Raw genomic sequence first — 21,530 nt, forward strand, 5'->3', positions numbered from 1 at the left:
GGGATGGTGGGGAAAATTTAACATTTCGAGGGAACATGTTTCAATCAAATAAAAAAAATATGCGTTTTGTGAGTTTTTCCCCCTGTCTTCCGACCTTTTATTGGTGGTGGGGGCATAGAGCCACGCCCCAAATAGCACATGTCAACGGACGTACACAAATAAGACACGTGTACAAATACTATACAAATGCGGCGCTGTTGGCTGTATGTACCACGCGTATCCCGCAGCCAGACTCCTTATACACAAGCTATGTTATCGTTGACGAAAGTTACAGAGTCTGTGCACAGACTACTAGACATGGCGTGATGATCGTACGACGGTAAATTTGCATGATGCGTTAATGATGAATTGCTGATTTTTCTTAAATTTTAACGGAAAAACTGGTGAGAATTTTGCACTGATCTTCCTCGAGGTACTTACATTTGAGCCTGACCTAGCCAGGCGTTTTAAATCAAACTAGCCACCTTTTTTTAATTGGTTTGTCGTGCATGAACGTGATGAATGATGTAGCAAGTTTTACCGTGGAAGTGTCGTTGTTTTCGCCGGGGCAATCGAAGCGATTCACGGGCGCGGCCGGCTGCGCTGCGCTGCGCGCTGCAGGAGTTGACCGGTGGTTGGAAAATCGTACCGTTCCTTTGAAATGTGAGATAAATATTGAAATATCCGAACTTGCTTGGTTAAAAAGGTGTAAGATGAAATGATTAAGCAGTATCATGCATGAAATTTAACATAGGCCTAATTAATTGTTGGTAATTAATTGTTTTGGATGTATAATTAGCAAACTTTTTGTTGTACTGATGACTAGACAATATTTTGTGCACTCTGGTTCCAGTTACTTAAAATGGAACCACATTGTCTTACCTATCTAATCAAGCACAGATTTTTCTACAAACTCAAGTGTCACACCAGTGCCACCTAACAAAAAATGAAAAATAAGAAAATCAAAATAAAGTAGGCCTAGGCCTACATGAAAACTTTAAAATTAGGTTTGTTGTGCATTGACGTAAATGCATTTATCTGGATAAGCCAAATCGAAATTTTGTGCGAAACAATGTGGACAGAATTTTGGAGTTAACAAACCAACGTGCTGTTAAAAACTAGCAGTCTAATTGGAATAGGATTGCATGACGTGTTTTGTTTATCCAAAGAAAAAAAAAGGCGTTATTCGTGTCATTGTTGGCACACGCTCGAGGGCCGATATGACTTTTTTTGGATACAATTGTGAGAAGCTGACAACTGTTTCACAGCTGTACGATGCTTACAGGTGGTGGTTTTCCCAAATTGAATTATTATTTTTTTTTTTTATTATTGACTGACAGCTGCTATCAATCATTGTGTACATAACATAGGTATATTGATACAAGAAACTACACAAAGGTGCACAGTCTGAGCTCGCACGTATTTGGTTACACCTCGATCTTTGGTCGTCAGATCCACTCACTGAATCAGAAGCAATCTGTACTCCAGCCTGCTGCCAGCAGTCATCTTCACGAGAGAAAAGGGGACAACTCGTTTCCAACTGAGATCTTGTTGGGATAAACAGCCATGGCTGCCTTCACCGTTGACAGCCCTAGTGTGACGTACACGGACGACTTCATCGAGTCGGACTACACCTACCAGACCACACGCGTCCAGAGAGACAGTGGCGGAATCAAGGTACATACATAGAGCTATAAATTACTAGAGCGCTGACTCGATGTACAAAGTGATGCCTGCTGGGCGCATCCTTGTTTGTGCACAAACCTAATGGAAAACCTCAAAATTTTGTTCGGCTTGTGTATGGCTATTTGCATTTCTGCGTTTGTATTTTATACGGGTGCGTTATCGAAGTCGCTACGCCCAAAACGGAAACGCACAATCAGTTAATAAGCGTTTTATATTTTTTTCTGCGCAAACATACAAAAATGCGTGCTGCGCGTATCCGCTGCAGATGATTTTTGCCGTGATGTTCCAACCGTCATGACGCGCTTAAGTTGTTTGCAGAATTAAACAAAAAATTGAAGACCAGGATGCACAGTACTTAAACAAAACATAAGGCATGCTTTTGACGCTCGCTTAGCTACAGGACATTTTATTTTAATGAAAATTTGAGAAAGTAATCATACATCAGCTTTGAAAAACATCTGAGCAACAACTTCTGATTCTTGAATTTTGGGGTTGGGTTTCTTAGGCCAAAAAAAAAGTCTCCGGTTTCTGGTATGGAGCTTGCCCAAAAAGTGGTGCGGCGACGCGGCTTTTTTTTTTTTTACCCGTTTTTTTTGCTTCAAATGTCGGCTGATGACTGCAAATGGTGCCCGACTAAACTAAGTGCAAATATATGGGAGTCCAGAGAGTCCACATAAAGCTTATTCTCGATCATAACCCCATCTAAAAACACGTTAAATTGTGCAGCAGCAGGATTCCAGTCAAACCAGTGAGTTTGGCAGTTTTGAGACATCATCTTTTATTGAAAAAAAAACTTTTTCATTGTGCCAGCGCGCATGGCTACGCGCGCGCATACCAGAAACCGGAGACTTTTTTTTTTTGGCCTTAACGGATACCCGTGTTTTTTTCAATCGGGTACCCGTTTGCTGTACTACATGTGACCGTAAAGGCACACCCCTAACATAAGCACAGTGGTTTGCCAAACAGCCCAAACTTTCTACTTACGATACCCAATTTCTCTCAGTGAAGAAACTTAATCACAGTAAAGTACCTTGCCTAGGGACACTCAAGCACAGTGTTTCATGAAATAGCCCAATATTTTTGTGCCCTTTTTCAGGTTACACCTGTTAGCACGCAGGTGACGTTTCGCACGGAGCGTCGCAAGCCGCGCCTGGGCTGCATGCTGGTGGGATGGGGAGGCAACAACGGGACGACGGTCACGGCCGCTGTGATCGCCAACCAGAAAAAGATGAGCTGGCACACCAAAGAAGGAGTCCAGGTATTCATGTTCAGGGGCCAGGAAAGATTTCCATATAAGAAGTTCACTAATTTTCCTCTGTATTGACTAAAGAGCCCCCAGATAGCAATTTCATGTCATCAAAGTCAATTTGAGCAGTGAGAAAATACAAGCATTTTCTTAGAAAACACTTAAAAATTTTCAGTCCAATCTCATAGGGTTTGTACACAGGGTGTTGAGTGAACTTCGTATATATGGAAATATTTCCGGGGCCACTTTCTGGGAGCTGCCAGACACAGAAATTTGCTCAGTTCGAAAAAAAAATTTGCATCGCAAAAACAGGTTGCCTTTCAAAATATAGAAAATAAATTGCTTCTGGCTGGTTTTGAGCGAGAAAAGCAAGGAAAATTTGAAACGTTTTAAAAGAAGTGCATTTTAAAATAAAATTAATCAAAAAAGGACGTAAAATATTTTTCATACTTTTAAGAAGAATTAGAAAGTTGCACAAAATATGTTCCTAACAATGTAAACGTAGATTGGCTAAGGACATATTCCTGCCATAGCATCCCAATAAAATTTTCCCGAAGCATCTTTTGTGTATAATTATATTTTGAACAGTCTGCAACAGTGTACATTGTAAATCCCACCATGAAAATAATTGATTTCAAGTACATGCAGATTTCTGAAGGGGAGCAGTTCCAATTATAATAACACGCTGCCGGTAATTACATGAAATATGTGCGGGTAGGTCGCCAAATGAAATGGTGAACTCACTCAATGAAATGATGATTTCACTAAATGAAATACCGATTTTTACTGAATGAAATGGCGAATTCGCAGAACGAAATAATAATATGGCCAAATGAAATAATGATTTTCAAAATGATAACCGGGCTACACGGGAAAACAAAACATATTTCACGTTCTTGACGCTCGCGAAAGATGCAATTTTCACTACAAAGCTAAGCTCACTGTACAGTGTACATGTGGTAGTATTATCGTGTTGACATTTATGTCTGAACAGCAACATTCCAGAATTTCAATTTTGGGGTTGGTTTTCTTAGGCCAAAAAAAAAAGTCTCCGGTTTCTGGTATGGAGCTTGCCCAAAAAGTGGTGCGGCGACGCGGCTTTTTATTTTTTTTACCTGATTTTTTTGCTTCAAATGTCGGCTGATGACTGCAAATGGTGCCCGACTAAACTTAGTGCAAATATATGGAGTCCAGAGAGGCCACATAAAGCTTATTCTCGACCATAACCCAATCTAAAAACACGTTAAAATTGTGCAGCAGCAGGATTCCAGTCAAACCAGTGAGTTTGGCGGTTTTGAGACATCATCTTTCATTGAAAAAAAAAACTTTTTCATTTTGACGACGCGCATGGCTACGGCGACGCGCGCGCATACCAGAAACCGGAGACTATTTTTTTTTTTTGGCCTTAGCGAATATCCAGGTAGCCGTATTATTTTCAATCGGGTAGCTGGTTCCCACACTAACCGTAAATGCACACCCCAGCACCTTTAAAACAGAGAAAATTACAATGAACATAGTTTTACATCGATGCAGATACGACCAGTCATTTATCAAAAAAGTGACACTTTCGCAAATTTGTCCTGATTAGTCAAGCCTGCGTGTTATCTTATCTCCGATATCTTTTACAGTTACTGTGGACTTGACTGGGTCCATCAGCTCAAGTCTTTATTTACAGTTCCCACTCATATTTGTGACCTGTCACCACGAAATGAGCTGAAAGTCGGAGATTGGCATTTGGGACGGGTCATTCTATAAATTTGGGGTCCACTTTTTTTCCCGTCCCTGTTACATCTGACATCTATGATTGTATAATTCTGATGCACTCCTTAATGCAGTCATCCTCCAAGAGTGATTATGAATAGCAAACTACCTACCCAACAAATAAACAATCATTTGAAGTCAGTTTTAATGATGTTTGAATGGCAAATTACAAAGTACCAAGGTAACAGGGACGGGAAAAATGTCACGCTTTGCACCTCAAATTTATAGAATGACCCATTTTGCAGTACAGTGGGGCAAAGCCAAAATTTGAAGGGGTGGTCGATTTTTTTTGTTTTCAGGTAAACCTCAATCTGTAAGTCCTGTGCTACCTTTCTCCAATTTTTTGTTCTGTCAATCATCTTTAAAACCTATTTCCTCCCGTCTGTTATGAGTTGACTGTTCTTTCACTGTAACACAACTGCAGGATTTTTAAATGCCATTTTCTCAAGAATCAGTTTTACAACTTCAAGTTAGTTGGTGGTCTATATTTCCGTAACTGAACTCAGTACCCCTTAATGTTGCATACCATTTGAAAGCCCTTTTCCGGCAGAATCCAGATATGTGAATACCTCAATTCTTAAAAATTCCAACTTTAAGCTCAATTTGTGATGACAGGTCACAATTAGTAGCAAATTGAAATCTCTTTTGGTTGTTCTGTGGGCTGTCGTGGTCTGATTGATGACGCGGTCTAGTTCGGTTTCCCACACACCAGGTGTTAAAACTCTCGCCCCCGGGAAATGTTTGACATTGTTGAGCCACGTCATCCTAATTAATCGTGGGATTTTGGTCGTGGGTAAAACAGACAGATACATGTACATTTGTACATGTTGGAAAATGTGGATTATGCCATGAGCATTTGTATCCCATTAGCAATGTAAGTAAAATGTAAGTCTGTCACAAGCCAATATGGCCCATCAAGCAGGAGTTTTTCTCGGTTTCCTTGGCATGCAGCGACTAAGAATATTTCGAGTCCCCCTGGATGGGATGCTAGTCTATCGCAGGTTACTCCCCAGCTAATGCCGGTACCCATTTATACTCCTGGGTGGAGGGAGGCAAGTGGGGGTGAAGTGGCTTGCCCAAGGGCACAACATACGGCCAGCGGCTGGATTCGAACACCCGACCCTCCGATCAGATCAAGAATCACAAACCCTAACCACTAGGCCACACTCCCCTTTGTTCATACTTCACTGTATCTACTCCTTCATGTAGAATCCACACAACCATAGGGGGCGGCTTGGGGCAGTATAATGAGTAACAGGCAGGGCTCTTAGGGGCAGGGACTAAAGGGTTACATTTTTAGTTGAAACCAGTTTCAGTATCATCTCATTCAGATTTGATTAACTTGATTGTGTAAAACTCATACAATTTGGTTCATATTAAAGGGAATATACATCATTTGCTTTTGCTGTAATTTTCAGAAATGGATGGAATTGGGGGTTGGAAATATATAGCAAATATAGTTACACTGACTTTTTTGAAGTTTTGGGTTCGAAAATGCTATAAAAACCAAGAAAAACAATCATTTTCCTGTAGTCTGGTTCCCTGACTCCATTTAAGAAGAAACAGAGCAGTTTACATATATTGGGGAATTGTAAGGTAAAGGGAACCAGTCTAGCTGGCTTGTACCCGTTCATAGGTGTGTAATCGATTGCAAACAAGTGCGACGGTCAACTGGGGCCAGTATTTGAAAAAAAAACCAAGTTTTTTTCCAACGCTGATCGGCCGATCAGCGTTGGAAATTGATACAAAAATACCACTTTTCTTGAAAATGACAGTATACCAGGTGCCATGATTTTACAGGCTGCTTCACACTGTCATTCACTAACAGTCCAGCAAGGTATTTCAAAATGATTTGGTAGTTTCATTTTTTGATGTTTGCAAATGTTGTATTTTCCCTTTAAGCCACAATTCAGAAACTATTGGTTCAAACATGTCGCATGCTGCAGTGCATATGAGTCAGCTAGACGTCAGCTATGCATTTGTTTATTCAATCTTTAATTACGTGAATTAATTCAGCAGGCCAAAAAAAACTAATCGGTTAACAAAAGCTCCCTGGAAAATTGTGTCCAACCGAAAAACTTGCTCATTAGTATTCAGTTGATGTAATCACTTTCATGGTACCGGTATTCATGGAATAATGTGCAGCGCTATCAAACAGATGGGTTTTTCATTTTTTAATGACACGGGTGAAGTGGATTATTGAAATTGAAAACAAAATTTACATTTTAAATACGGAAAAAATTGTCCAACGGAAAAACTTGCTCATAAATATTCGGTTGATGTAATCACTTTCATGGTACGGGTATTCATGAAATAATGGAAAGCGCTATCAAACAGATGTTTTTTCCATTTTTTATTGACACAGGTGAAGTGGATTATTGAAATTAAAAAACAAAATTTACATTTTAAATAAAAAAAAAATTCAAAGCATAAGGCAAAAAAAAAAAAGTCTCCGGTTTCTGGTATGGAGCTTGCCCAAAAAGTGGTGCGGCGACGCGGCTTTTTTTTTTTTTTTACCTGATTTTTTTGCTTCAAATGTCGGCTGATGACTGCAAATGGTACCCGACTAAACTTAGTGCAAATATATAGGAGTCCAGAGAGGCCACATAAAGCTTATTCTCGACCATAACCCCATCTAAAAACACGTTAAAATTGTGCAGCAGCAGGATTCCAGTCAAACCAGTGAGTTTGGCGGTTGTGAGACATCATCTTTCATTGAAAAAAAAACCTTTTTCACTTTGCCGACGCGCATGGCTACGGCGACGCGCGCGCATACCAGAAACCGGAGACTTTTTTTTTTGGCTTAAATCCTCCTTCATTAAAAATCAGGAGCTATAAAGTGCATGTGCACTCTATATGCATACACGTCCCCATTTTCATGTAGTTTCAATAGATTTTTAATAACGTTTAGCTTGGGCCTGAAGCCACATTTTACATTTCAAACAAAATCAATACTCTTAAGAAACATTTACACGATATTATCAGTCAATACAGTTTAATTGCATTCTATCCCTATGCTTGAGTTATTGGTGTGTTTACTCTTTATCGATTTTTTTAAGCTTTACATAAATGTACTCTATTGAGTAGTGTCTGGAAAAAATTCCTCAAAATTATTCTGAAAAAAATCAATGACGTAATTTATTGATGGAAAGGTTTTACCATATTTGCAGGAGGTTTTTTGTTTTGTTTTCAATGCACACAATATAAGTTTACATTAAAACAAAAATCAATTTTACAATTTTGCCACTTTATTAATATTAGTTTGATAATAATATTTATTGTTATTAATTTCTTATGAGGCCTGCTTTATTAAATATAGAGTAGATCATTTACAGCTTTCCAACAAGTACATGTAACTGACCAAATTGTTGTCAAAAAGCTTACTTGGTTTAAAGATAGTACTGGCCATTTGAAATTCCTGTTGGCATGCTGTCATTTTGAAGAAAACAATAAGAGAAGGTAAATTCCAAGGATGTGTCAAGTGACACATTTTTGGAAATTTCTATTAGTAGTTGGTTCGTAATTGGGCAAATCTGTGAATGGGTGCGCGCAAGTGTTGACGCGATGCACACACGGTTGCTATTCTTGTTTGGTTCGGTACATGAAATCGTGTATCTGCAATCCGCTGGATGAGAACGTGTTCCGGATGCTGATTTTGGGCGCAATGCAAAATATGACTTGGCAAGTTTTGAATTCAAATCAAGATCTTAGAATATTGTTTTCTCAGAATATGCAGCATAATAGAGCTAAAACTTCATCAGGTTAGTTGTTAAGCACCCTTCTTTAGCTTTTGAGCACTTTTGTTGCTGCAAACAAAACAAATGCATAAATGACAAATTTATGACCTACTCTACCTTTAAGCTAACATGGGATATTGAGTTTTGCATAATAAGTCACTGAACAGCCCATGGTTTCATTTGTTTGTCTTTTTGGCAGCATGCCAATTTCTACGGATCCCTGACCCAGGCGTCGACCTTGTCGCTAGGCAGCGGAGGAGACGGTGAGGTCTTCATTCCCTTCAAAGGCATCTTACCGATGGTGGAACCCACCGACATCTTATTTGATGGTAATGTCTTGGATATTCTCAAAAATCTCTGGAACGAGATTTTGTTTCATTGAAGATAAACTTGTGGATCATACATGTAAATTGGAACAATCGACCTCCTCAGAGCATTAACCCTCCTGCTACCTGAACATTCACAGACAGTCAAAAAATCATTCGTCTTCCCCTGCTGCCATGCCTTTTACACAGGCTAGTCACCAACAGTCAGATCATATTTCAAGCAAGCACTGTGACCAGTCAAATTCAGTCAACAGACAAAATCAGGCAAGTGGTAGGCACAGCTGGCTTTTACAGTCGCCTACAGTCATAGCATTGCTGTATCAAGTTACATAAACAGTCACAGCCAGTCAATCCTGCTTTATGTAGGCTGGGAGCTCTTAACTGTTGAAAACAGTCACTTGATTGATTTGACGGAAAGGACAACTTGGCAGAGAATGTCTGTTTGCATAGGAGGGTAAGTGTTGAAATTCAGCTGTCATACATTGACATGATTGACATGACATTTCAAAGCTTTTGAAAACCCTGAAACATCGTCACTTATTTTGTTATAAAGTCGTATTTGTTTTCTTACTACACCAAATTCGATCTTAGGTTGGGACATCTCATCCATGAACCTGGCCGACGCCATGCAGCGAGCCCAGGTACTAGACTACGAACTCCAGCAGAAGCTCCGCCCCTACATGAAGAGCCTTAAGCCCCGCCCCTCCATCTACACACCTTCTTTCATCGCAGCCAATCAGAAGGACCGAGCCAACAATGTGCTGTCAGGTGAGTTTGAAAATGTATATACTTCACATTGATTCAAAACGTTTTAGCAATCATAGAATCTGACAGTTTCATGTGATTGAATTTTTCTCTGTTTCTCTGAATTTTTTTGGGTTATTTTCTTTCTTCAATCCAGGTACCAAGCAAGAATTGGTCCAGAAAATCCGGGATGACATCAAAGACTTCAAGACGTCTAAGAATTTGGATAAGGTAATGGAGATGGTATCTCCATATGACTGTGGGTTGGAGCTGTTGGGTGAAGGCCCTGTCCAAGCATGCCGGTGACTGCTAAACTGTCACAAAATCTTGAGAAGGAAAGGGAGACTTTGAAAAAAGATAGTGGTTGCTTACCACTGATCGAAATGCATGTGTATTCTTTACCCACTTGTAATGTGCTCATAGAATAATAATAATAATAATATTGGCTATCTATAAAGCGCACGTATCCACCAGGACTGGTGCTCAAGGCGCTACATCATTATTATTACCCCTGCTCATTGGGCACGTGAAACATTCCAAATACCATCTCAGCTCCCTGGGGAGTATACAGCTCGATGCAGCCTGTTAGGCGCAAGGTAGCTAATTCAATCACAATAACCATCTCTGCCCTCACAGGTACCCATTTACTCCTGGGTGGAGAGAAGCAAGTGGTCAAGCAACATCTGGATGTGTTTGGCAAAAGTCAACGAGGGAATTTCATTGGCATTTCCTTGAAATGTCTCAGTTACATGTAGCTGTTTTGCCATAGCACTTGTCTCATCCTTTGCTTATATTTGCAGGCATGCCACTTTTTCTCGGATCAGCTGATTTCCTCGTTTTTCACTTCACACTTCTGCCATTAAAAATTGAAAAACACGGTACAAAGTCTAGTAAAAGATTGGAGTTTCCTCTTTTTTTCGCTACCTCCAAGTTTCATGTTTGTTATTTGACAATGCAGGTGATTGTTCTGTGGACGGCCAACACGGAGCGTTTTTGCGCAGTGGAGCCAGGACTCAACACCACCGCTGAGGAGCTGCTGGACTCCATCAACAAGAATGCCGTCGAGATCTCGCCTTCCACCCTCTTCGCTGTCGCAAGTATCTTGGAAGGGGTACGAGAGCTTGACTTATAATGCATTTCTTTTATGCAGCACACATATGCCAGTATAGGCGCCCGAGGAGGCACTCATTATTACCCCTGCTCATTGGCCGGTGAAACATTCCAAAGACAATCTCAGCTTCCGTGGGAGCAAACAGCTTGATGCTACCATTTTGGCACAGCCAAATTCAACCACATAACCATATCTGCCCTCACAGGTACCCATTTACTCTTGGGCGTGGAGAAGCAATGAGCTACAAAGTGCCTTGCCCAAGGACACACACACCACAACCCCAGGCTGGACTCCAACCCAAAACCTGCCAGATTCGCTTAACTCTAACCATACCCTCTCGTGTCCCTCGAAATTAACCAGTAGATTTGGAGCATTTTGTAGTAATTAGGACAGTTTCTGCTTAAAGGGAATGTACATCATTGGCTTTTGCTGTAATTTTCAGAAATGAACTATTTGAGGGGTTAGTATAATAGGCCTAGATCAAATATTGTTTAACTGACATGTTTTGAAGTTTTGTGTTTCGAAAATGCTTGAAAAACCAAGAAATTTTTTTTTTTTTAAAGTAGTCTGGTTCCCTGACTCCACTAAAGATAAAATGGATCAATTTATAGTTGTCGGAAAATTGTAAGGTAAGGGAACCAGTCTAGCTGGCCAGCACCCGTTCATGAACATGTAACCAATAGCAAACAAAATTTGGACTGAAAATTGTAAATTTGGAGCAGTAGTGGAAAAATAGTTAGGTTTTTCCAACGGTGATCGGCCGACCACCGTTGGAAATGTATACAAAAATATCATTTTCTTGAAAATGACTTGACACCAGGTGCTATAATTTTACAGGATGCCTTAGACTGTCATTTACCAACATCCTAGTAAGGTATTTCGTAAAAACTTGGTAGTTTATTTTTCGATGTTTGCAAATGTTGTATATTCCCTTTAATGACCATCCCTCATTGCCCTCATGCAGAACAACCAAATAAACTTCGTGTTTTCCAGTTTCAAAAGTTATTAAATGCCATCACGAGTTGTCATGGAGATTGTTTTTTTTTTTCTCCCCTAGTGTGCCTACCTCAACGGTTCTCCCCAGAACACGTTCGTTCCCGGCGTCATCGAGCTCGCCACCCAAAAAGGCGTCATGATCGCTGGCGACGACTTCAAGTCAGGCCAGACCAAGCTGAAATCAGTCCTGGTAGATTTCCTCGTAAGCGCTGGTATCAAGGTCAGTTTCTGGAGCGATTATTCTGTCCATTTTATTCATTGCTTGATACAGTGCAATACTTGAACGCTCGTTTTCATTTCTGTAGTCTTACAATGCTCAATTCTCCTGGGTGAAGTACATGTACATTCGTTGTGTCCGCGCAAAAGCGTTGTATCTCAGTTGTGAGTCGTTTTAAGAAAAACGCGTCAGTAGGTTTGCGATGGCTCACTAAATTTTTGCGTTTCATAAAAAAAAATAAAAGATAAAGTAACTTCAGGGAGAAACATGTTCATCTGTTGAACTCTTTCTTATCCCGTGTGATTTGAGATAAAAGAACTTTTAAATGGATGAGATCAACAGATGAAGTTTTTGCTTGCATGTTCAGGCGCATAATCGAGATGCGACCTTATGACTTGAATCAATTACGTCATCGTGATGCACTATTTTTCAGTGAAACTCTCCTGTAATAATCTATGGGTAAATCTTAATCAAAATGCACACAAAGCTTAACCCTTTCCTTACCATGGGCGACTTTTGTCGACAAGAAGTAGCCCCCTGTTGGTTCCCATGGGCGACTTTAGTCGACCAGGAAACCACACACAGAACACCCTCAACACAGATATATTCACTACTTTTCAAAAAGGCGTTATGTTGATAGTGTTTTGATACATCAACTATATACCAGCTGAAAGAGTGTTTTCGGATCTTTCTATTGGTGTGGTTTATTCATAGTGTTACCATACAAAAAAAATGAGAAAAGTGCTTCCGAAGTATCCATGCACAATTTGAGGTATGGAGTGCCATTTGGTCATGTGGTGAAATGGCTTGCAGTTTGATAATTGGGACCAGATGAACATAAAGGTATAACTTCCTTATATTTGCACGTATGGACTTCATTTTGACATCACATAAAAGAGTAAGGTTCAAGGAACAAACTTTACACACAACATTTATGATTTTAATCACTCCTTGGCAATAAAAATCTGGGTTGAAAAAAGTAAGTTTTTGACTCGTGCTCATTTTGTTCACACTCTAGTGATTTCCGCATGACTGAGCAAACAATTTGGTCCTGGGGGGCCCTAGTCAATAAACAATGTGGGCATGAAAGGGTTAATTCTGACAAATTTGGCAGTTAGGACGTTTTTGCACTGACACGACATAATATGGTGCTTGGAAACAATTTCCACACAGCCAAGGCGATTAATATCAAATCTTTCTTGACTTTTTGAGCTTCCTGAAAAGTCTGCCTCTCTATTTGTGTTTTCTCTTAGCCCGTGTCTATCGTGAGTTACAACCACCTTGGCAACAACGATGGTAAAAATCTCTCCGCTCCCCAGCAGTTCAGATCCAAGGAGGTAAAAAAGTAATACTTTTGAAAAAAAAAACACGAATAATAAGTTGGTAAAATTTTATTTAAAAAAAATTAAAAAGGTCCATATACGCCTTTTTTGAAATATTGTGGGCAAGAGAGATCGCCTTTTTTTCAGTGGGTGACCTCTCTTGTATATTCACCCCGCAAATGTATTATATTATGTTATTCATTTAAAAAAATTATTTCATTGAAAATAAAACATGACAAAAAATAAAAAGCCCCGCTTCCTCCTTTTTTTTCAAACACCCGGATGAGAAACATGTTTTTTTTTTATTCCGCCTAAGGAGCCAGCCGACAGGTTGCTTGTATGAGGCTGCATCCTAAGGCCAAAAAAAAAAAGTCTCCGGTTTCTGGTATGCGCGCGCGTCGCCGGTGCCATGCGCGTCGGCAAAATGAAAACGTTTTTTTTTTCAATGAAAGATGATGTCTCAAAACCGCCAAACTCACTGGTTTTGCAGTCATCAGCCGACATTTGAAACAAAAAAATCAGGTTAAAAAAAAAAAAAAAGCCGCGTCGCCACACCACTTTTTGGGCAAGCTCCATACCAGAAACCGGAGACTTTTTTTTGGGCCTTAGAAGACAAACAAAGGACGCTCACAGGGGGAACGGAATGATAGAAACGCGTTAAAGGGAATGAAACAAACTCCAGTGATGTGCACTGAATGAGACACAATAGCATGAATCTGGCAAAGGGACAGAGACAATGAGCACACAGGATGGAATAATACTTTATTTATTCAGATTAATTGGTAAAAACACCTGTCTCCCCAAAGAACAACTATCCAATTAAAAGTAGTATACCAAATTTGATTAAAAACCGTCCAACAGAGTAAAAATACATTAACAACAATAATTCCCTTAATTACAATAATTCCCTGAATAACATGAATAATATGAAAAATCTGTGCGACAATTACATGTACATTGTAGTCGTGTATATTATAATTATTTTGAGTTGCATTATAACAGTGTGTTAATTATCTCAAATTTCTGAAAGATTAACGAAATACAAAGTCAATTGCAAGACTGACCAGAAAAATATATACTAGAAAAACTGCATAGTTATATTTCTACAGAAATTCTATTGATAGAGGATAGTCGTTGTGTTTTCCAAGCTTTTGATAGCATTTTTGAATACAACCGTTGAATGTCAATAAATCGAAAAATAAAAGTTTTGAATTTATGGGACGGAGTAGCGTTTTGTGCATTTTCACCTTGACGTAGGCCATGATGACATTTCATGCCAGATTGACTTATTCCTTAAACTTGAGCACCCTTCGTATTTCTTAGACCTCATGGGTAGACTTTATGCGTAGACTTTAAGGACCCAGCCGACAGGTTGCTTGTATAAGGCTGCATCCTAAGGCCAAAAAAAAAGTCTCTGGTATGTGCGCGCATTGCCGTTGCCATGCGGGTCGGCAAAATGAAAAAGGTTTTTTTTCAATGAAAGATGATGTCTCAAAACCACCAAACTCACTGGTTTGACTGGAATCATGCTGCTGCACAATTTTAACGTGTTTTTAGATTGGGTTATGGTCGAGAATAAGCTTTATGTGGCCTCTCTGGACATTTGAAGCAAAAAAATCAGGTAAAAAAAAAAAAAAGCCGCGTCGCCGCACCACCTTTTGGGCAAGCTCCATACCAGAAACCGGAGACTTTTTTTCAAATTCTTTCAAATTTTGCATATATTGGCCAAAAGATGACTCTGGGTTTTTGTGTCAATTGACACAATTGGCATGTTTAAATGTATTCAGGTTTATATGTGATAGCTTTCTATAGTTTCTGATCTTTTGCTACTTTTTTTCCCGCAGATTTCCAAGAGCAACGTAGTGGATGACATGGTGGAATCAAACCCGATCCTCTATAAGGACAACAAGAAACCTGACCACTGCGTAAGTACAGATACTCAGGTGGAGAAATATGACTTGGATTTGGGATCAGAGTTCTTGAGTAAAAGCCAGGGTTCGCCCTTAATTTCTTTTTTTTACTAGCCAGCCGGACTATTGAAACAGACTCTTATCTAGTCCACGGGCCTTTTCACTAGTCCCCCAAAGGAATCTGTAATTTGTTTCACTAGAATGTCATAAACAACAATGTTATTTACATTAATTTCATCTCGCCAGGGGGACTACTTCGGGAATGGTTTTGAAAAGGCTCCTTGCTGTTTTTACTCGCATTTGGCGAGCGGACTACAGCTAAGGTCAAACCCTGGTAAAAGCTAATAGTAAAAATTGATTCTTGGGATTCCCTAAAACAATTTTCAGTTTATTTGTCACTTCCACACCAACACCTGATGTTAAAAGCGGATACAATTAAAACTTTGAAAACCATGTTTCCACGTTTTGGCGCCCCCAGTTTGATACGCAACTGTGTATAATTTGAGTTTGGTTTTGGTGACAGGTCGTGATCAAGTACGTGCCGTACGTCGGTGATAGCAAGCGTGCCTTGGACGAGTACACCTCTGAGATCATGATGGGGGGCAAGAACACCATCGTGCTGCACAACACCTGCGAGGATTCCTTGCTGGCCAGCCCGATCATCCTGGACTTGGTCATCCTTGCCGAGATTTGCCAACGGATCACTTTTAAAACGGGTGGGTGTCTGTCCCTTGGTCTGTCTATCTACATGTATATCTTATCTGGTCTGTGCATCGACAGTAGAGGGGGCTGTTTGCCAACGGATCACTTTCAAGACGGTTGGGTGTCTGTCCCTTGGTCGGTCTATCTATATCTTATCTAATCTGTGCATAGACTGTAGAGGGCGCTGTTTGCCTGCGGATCATTTTCAAGACGGGTTGGTGTTCGTCCCTCAGTCTGTCTAGCTATATCTTATCTGGTCTGTGCATATACTGTAGAGGGCGCTGTTTGCCTGCGGATCATTTTCAAGACGGGTGGGTGTTCGTCCCTCAGTCTGTCTATCTAAATCTTATCTGGTCTGTGCATGGACTGTAGAGGGCGCTGTTTGCCAGCGGATCACTTTCAAGACGGTTGGGTGTCTGTCCCTTGGTCGGTCTATCTATATCTTATCTGGTCTGTGCATGGACTGTAGAGGGCGCTGTTTGCCTGCGGATCATTTTCAAGACGGGTTGGTGTTCATCCCTCAGTCTGTCTAGCTGTATCTTATCTGGTCTGTGCATTGACTGTAGAGGGCGCTGTTTGCCAGCGAATCACTTTTAAGACGGGTGGGTGTTCGTCCCTTGGTCTGTCTATCTATATCTTATCTGGTCTGTGCATTGACTGTAGAGGGCGCTGTTTGCCAGCGAATCACTTTTAAGACGGGTGGGTGTTCGTCCCTTGGTCTGTCTATCTATATCTTATCTGGTCTGTGCATTGACTGTGGAGGCGCTGTTTGCCTGTGGATCATTTTCAAGACGGGTGGGTGTTCAGCCCATAGTCTGTCTAGCTGTATCTTATCTAGTCTGTGCATTGACTGTAGAGGGCGCTGTTTGCCTGCTGATCATTTTCAACACTGGTGGGTGTTCGGCCCTCAATCTGTCTAGCTATATCTTACCTAGTCTGTGCATTGACTGTAGAGGGCGCTGTTTGCCAGCGGAACACGTTTAAGATGGGTGGGTGTTTGTCCCTCAGTGGTCTAGCTATATCTTATCTGGTCTATGAATTGGTTGTTGAGGGCGCTATTCACCATTAAATTATTTTCCAAATCAGGAGGGTGTTTGTCCTTCATCTATCCACGGGCTCCGTTCACAAGTACCCCCGGCCTCGCCGGCAAGAAGGGGAGAGTTGGGGGAGCCATTTGAACCCATCACTGGTGACGCCCGACGCTCATGCGAAGACACTATGGCTTTGTGTATATATTTAGAATAAAATTAGTCGTGCGTACTACTGGTATACGTGAGCCAACCGATACGCACACGCAGAATGTCCCGTCCACGGGGTTCTCAAAAGCGGTTGAAAAACGCCCTCTTTTGTTGGCGCGCAGAATATATCTTTTCCGGTTTGTGCATTGTCTGTTGAGGGCGGTGTTCATTCCTGCGATATTTGCCAGAGAATGACTTTCAAGAGAGGTATTTTTTTTTTTCAACCTGGGTAAAGTTTATCAAATCATCATGTGTGACATGGGCTTATTGTAGACAGGGCAGTGGACAGTCGAGTCAGGTTTTGTAAAGTAATCTTCAAATCCACAGAACTCACTTTCATTTTTTTGTCTTCTGTTTTTTTTTATCCATTTTCCCTTCAGAGAGTGAGCCAGATTTTCAGAGTTTCCACCCCGTCATGTCCATTCTGAGCTACCTGTGTAAAGCTCCCTTGGTCCCCCCTGGTGCACCTGTCGTCAACGCCTTATTCAAGCAACGTGCCTGCATCGAGAATATTTTCAGGTAAATATAGAGAGAATATGTCTAAATTTGTTTTGACAAGGATTATTTACTCGCTAGACATTGGCCACATGAATCACTAGCGTAACCAGGGGATTACAAAGAGTGGCAAATGGCAGCGGGTTGGAGGTTTATAATAGCAAAATCAGGACGCAGATAGAAGCAAAATCAGGATGGTGAAATTGGCTAACGGGATGAATATTCTACTTTGCAACACAATATGTTTTAAAGAGTGCCCTTTTTTTCACTAGTGCCCTTGTTTACCTTGCGTGAACATTTGCAAGAAGAGCACCACCACCTATGGTCTGAAAATGTCCGGTTTGAACAGCGCCCCATAGGTGGAAGGTTCCCCCCCCCCCCCGTAACTTTCTTATTTTATGGAGGCCGTGTGTCCGTTTACACCTCTATGTTCCGACACCCCTATGTTCCGACTGCACATATTCCTATTCCTAACCCTAACCCTAACCGGGAGTAACACAATCTAGGTTGTCGGAACATAGGGGTGTCGGAACATAGAGCAGTCACCGTGTGTCCAGTGAAAAAAAACCTGTGTACTTTTCAGCATGGATGCCAAGTGCCGTTTTCTCGCCTCTGCAACAGGCAAACAAAAATGGTTACACGCCATTCTGCAGTGGTCCAAAATATAGCTATAAATACTCCCTACAAGTGCATTGTGGTCGTGTGGGAAAAACCAGGATTTGTTAACATTGCAGGTTTGTGTTCCCCACTAAGACCCGTCCTGGAGAAATGTATACCCGTGGTGTGTCTTGCTTTCTTTGACCCCAAACATTTACGTTCTACTGTGTTGAAGTGTACGTCTACCGCATCACTTTTATTTCAACAAGTATTTGTTTATCATTGCAGGGCATGCGTCGGGCTGCCGCCGCAAAGTCACATGACCCTGGAGAACAAGTGCAGCGCCCTCAGTTTGAAGCAAAAGGAAAGCACCAAGAAAAAGTCTGAGACGATAGACGGGTACAAGAATGAATTGACCAATGGGAGCACACCCTTAGTAACCAATGGCAACGGATGTAGTAATGGTGAACCTTGTCATATCGTGAATGGACATATGTGACAATATGAGCAATTTAGTGATACTTTTTTTTTAATTCAGTGAAAACCTTGAAATTGTAGCCATCGCATTTATTATTGAATTTTAAAGTTGAACGAAGAAACTGGGGCAAGGTTTGAACCTGCGACCTCCAGATTGCCGCTCCGGTGCTAAACCAACTGAGCTATTCAGCCTGTTGTTGGTGATTCCCGATTTATTTATTTACTTTTAGAAAAAAAGTCTCATATAGACTTATTTTTATTTCTATTTCTTTTATTTATTGAGTCACGCTTTGCTTGTAAAATCAGTCAAAACTTTCTTGGAAAAAAAAGAGAGAAATATTAGATGTGTAAATGAAATCAAGTGCAAAGAAATTAATGATGCTCACAAAAATTCAGATTGCACATGTGCATGTGGTTTTCTGTCAATCGACTTAGTCACAAATTGTCATAATGCAAGCTTTGCTGTAATAACCCTTGAGCTCTTGTACCGCCCCAAACCACCCTGCCTGTTACTCTCTGTATCGCCCAAACCACTTTGCCTGTTACTCCCTGTACTGCCCAAAACTGCCCTGCCTGTTACTCCCTGTACTGCCCCAAACAGCCCTGCCTGTTACTCCCTGTATCGCCCCAAACCGCCCTGCCTGTTACTCCGCATACTGCCCCAAACATCCCCAGCACTCTGTGGCTTAATTGTTTCATGGAGGAGTAAATACAATGTAATACAAGGTATTACAAGTGCTAAAGGGTTATGATAACCTTGTGGTCGCCAACACCTCACCCACTAGATTCTGTATCTTGATTGGCCGAGAGCGAATCATACAGTGTTCACTATTTTGCTATCTTGCTGTATGTGCACGCCAAAAAGAGTATACGCATAGCAACCAGTATGATGTGCGCATTGTGCTGCTTGCGCGTAATGTTCACATGTGCTAGCGCTACAGAGCTGGGTTAAAATATTTTGTAAAGGGGTGGTTTGGACAAGTTCAAGTAAATTTTCGACCAATTTCGTATTGAACAAGAAATACATTTTAATTGTATTAAGATTAATATTAATCAGTTTTTCTCTTAAAATGAAGCTGAATCTTTGGGTGAGGTCTTATAAAACAAATACTCCCTCAGTGATGCATGGAGTATTCCATTTCCCTTGGCTTCACCTCAGGGGGGGGGGGGGAAAGAATGCTTGATGGATCATCCCGGAAGGCTAGTTATACTATACCACAGTGAAGCAGTCAATATTTGTATACTGTACCTTTACAACTGACATGGTGTGCTCATGGCCGTCGCCAGGATTTTTTCTAGAGGGGGGCAAAACATATTTTTCCCAAAAAATTCTTGTATTTCTCTCGATTTATCAGTTTAAGAGGGGGGCGGGACATTTCCCCCCCCCCCTCCAACTCATTAAATTTACACCACTATGACTTCCCACCTCTTTTTCTTTTCTTTTTTTCTCCTTTTTTTTCTTCTTTCTTTTTTGTGTGTTGCTTTTCCAGGGGGGGGGGGGGGAAGCGCCCCCCCCTCCCCCCCCCCCCTCGCGACGCCTATGGGTGTGCTCTAGTATATATGTACATTATGTGAGCTTCAACAGTCAATCTTTTTAGTTTTTGCCATGTTATAATGCACAGAATGAAACATGTAGTTTAATTGGTAGTATTTTAAAGGGCATTTATTCACTTGCTATTTATTTATGCACATTTACCCAAGTGTTAGATGAGCACCAAAGAAAGCTACTCAAGTGTGTTAAAGGGAATATACATCATTTGCTTTTGCTGTAATTTTCAGAAATGGATGGAATTGGGGGGTTGGAAATATAAAGCAAATATAGTTACACTGACTTTTTGGAGGTTTTGGGTTCGAAAATGCTATAAAAACCAAGAAAAACGATCATTTTCCTGTAGTCTGGTTCCCTGACTCCATATAAGAAGAAACAGAGCAGTTTACATACATTGGGGAATTGTAAGGTCAGGGAACCAGTCTAGCTGGCTCGTACCCGTTCATAGGTTTGTAATCGATTGCAAACAAGTACAATGGTCAATTGGGGCCAGTATTTAAAAAAAAGCCAGTTGTTTCCAACGCTGATCGGCCGATCAGCGTTGGAAATTGATACAAAAATACCACTTTTCTTGAAAATGACAGTTTACCAGGTGCCATAATTTTACAGGATGCTTTAGACTGTCATTTACCAACATCCTATTAAGGTATTTCGCAAAAACTTGGTAGTTTTATTTTTCGATGTTTGCAAATGTTGTATATTCCCTTTAAAGGTCGAGTAGATCATTTGCAGCCTTCCAAAAAGTAACTGACCAAATTATTGTTTAAAAGCTTAACGGCTTTTGCACTAAACACACTGAGAAACAATTTTTCTCTTGCATGCTGTCATTTTAAAGAAAACAATAAAAGGTCATTTCCAAAATTGAGTAAAGTGACGCATTTTTGGAAATTTCCGTCAGTAGTTGGTTTGTAATTGGCAGGCATGCAACTTTTCCTCGGATCAGCTGATTTCCTATTTTTTTACTTCCCATGTGTGCCATTGAAAATAGAAAAACACTGTACAAAGTCTGGGAAAAATTTGAATTTCCTCTTTTTTTGTGATTTCCCAGTTGCATGCCTGAATTGGGCAAATACGTTGATGACATGACGCACACGCACGCGGTTGCTTTTATTTGATGGTTCAGTGCGTGACATATAGCGCATAGCTGCAATCGTCTAAATGAGAACGTGTACGTTCGCTGGATGCTGATTTGGGCGAGTTTCATGATGGGAATGTGACTGCGAATTGAAATCGAGATCCTAGAATATTGTTTCTCAGAATAAACATAATATCTGATTAGATAATTGTTAAACGACCATCTTTCAGTTTTGAGCACTTTTGTAATTCTGTGCTTCAAAGGAAACAAATGACAAATGATCTAAATGTATCTTTAAAACCTGATATGGTTTAATAAAACTCATTAAAAAAAACCCAAAAAAACAAGCACTAAAAAGATTT

General features: G+C 40.6%; 1 protein-coding gene across 7 annotated transcripts; it reads left to right on the top strand.

The window, feature by feature from the left end:
- The first annotated feature begins 203 nt into the window (after positions 1-203).
- Positions 204-18,939, top strand: LOC119725602 (inositol-3-phosphate synthase 1-A-like). Of its 7 annotated transcripts, none has more exons than XM_038197074.1 (13): positions 204-319; positions 1,432-1,656; positions 2,762-2,923; positions 8,609-8,738; positions 9,327-9,503; positions 9,637-9,710; positions 10,438-10,590; positions 11,648-11,806; positions 13,057-13,140; positions 14,970-15,050; positions 15,559-15,751; positions 17,356-17,494; positions 18,356-18,939. In XM_038197074.1, the coding sequence occupies exons 2-13, from the start codon at positions 1,546-1,548 to the stop codon at positions 18,564-18,566; spliced, it is 1,674 nt and encodes a 557-aa protein (XP_038053002.1). In that variant the 5' UTR covers positions 204-319; positions 1,432-1,545; the 3' UTR covers positions 18,567-18,939. The 7 variants fall into 7 exon arrangements, with proteins under 7 accessions (XP_038053002.1, XP_038053001.1, XP_038052998.1 ...); XM_038197073.1 differs by having other exon boundaries at positions 205-319; positions 1,350-1,656; XM_038197070.1 differs by having other exon boundaries at positions 242-383.
- The last annotated feature ends 2,591 nt before the right edge of the window (positions 18,940-21,530 follow it).

This window comes from Patiria miniata, unplaced genomic scaffold (assembly GCF_015706575.1).
Source record: "Patiria miniata isolate m_02_andy unplaced genomic scaffold, ASM1570657v1 HiC_scaffold_19, whole genome shotgun sequence".
Taxonomy (NCBI): domain Eukaryota; kingdom Metazoa; phylum Echinodermata; class Asteroidea; order Valvatida; family Asterinidae; genus Patiria; species Patiria miniata.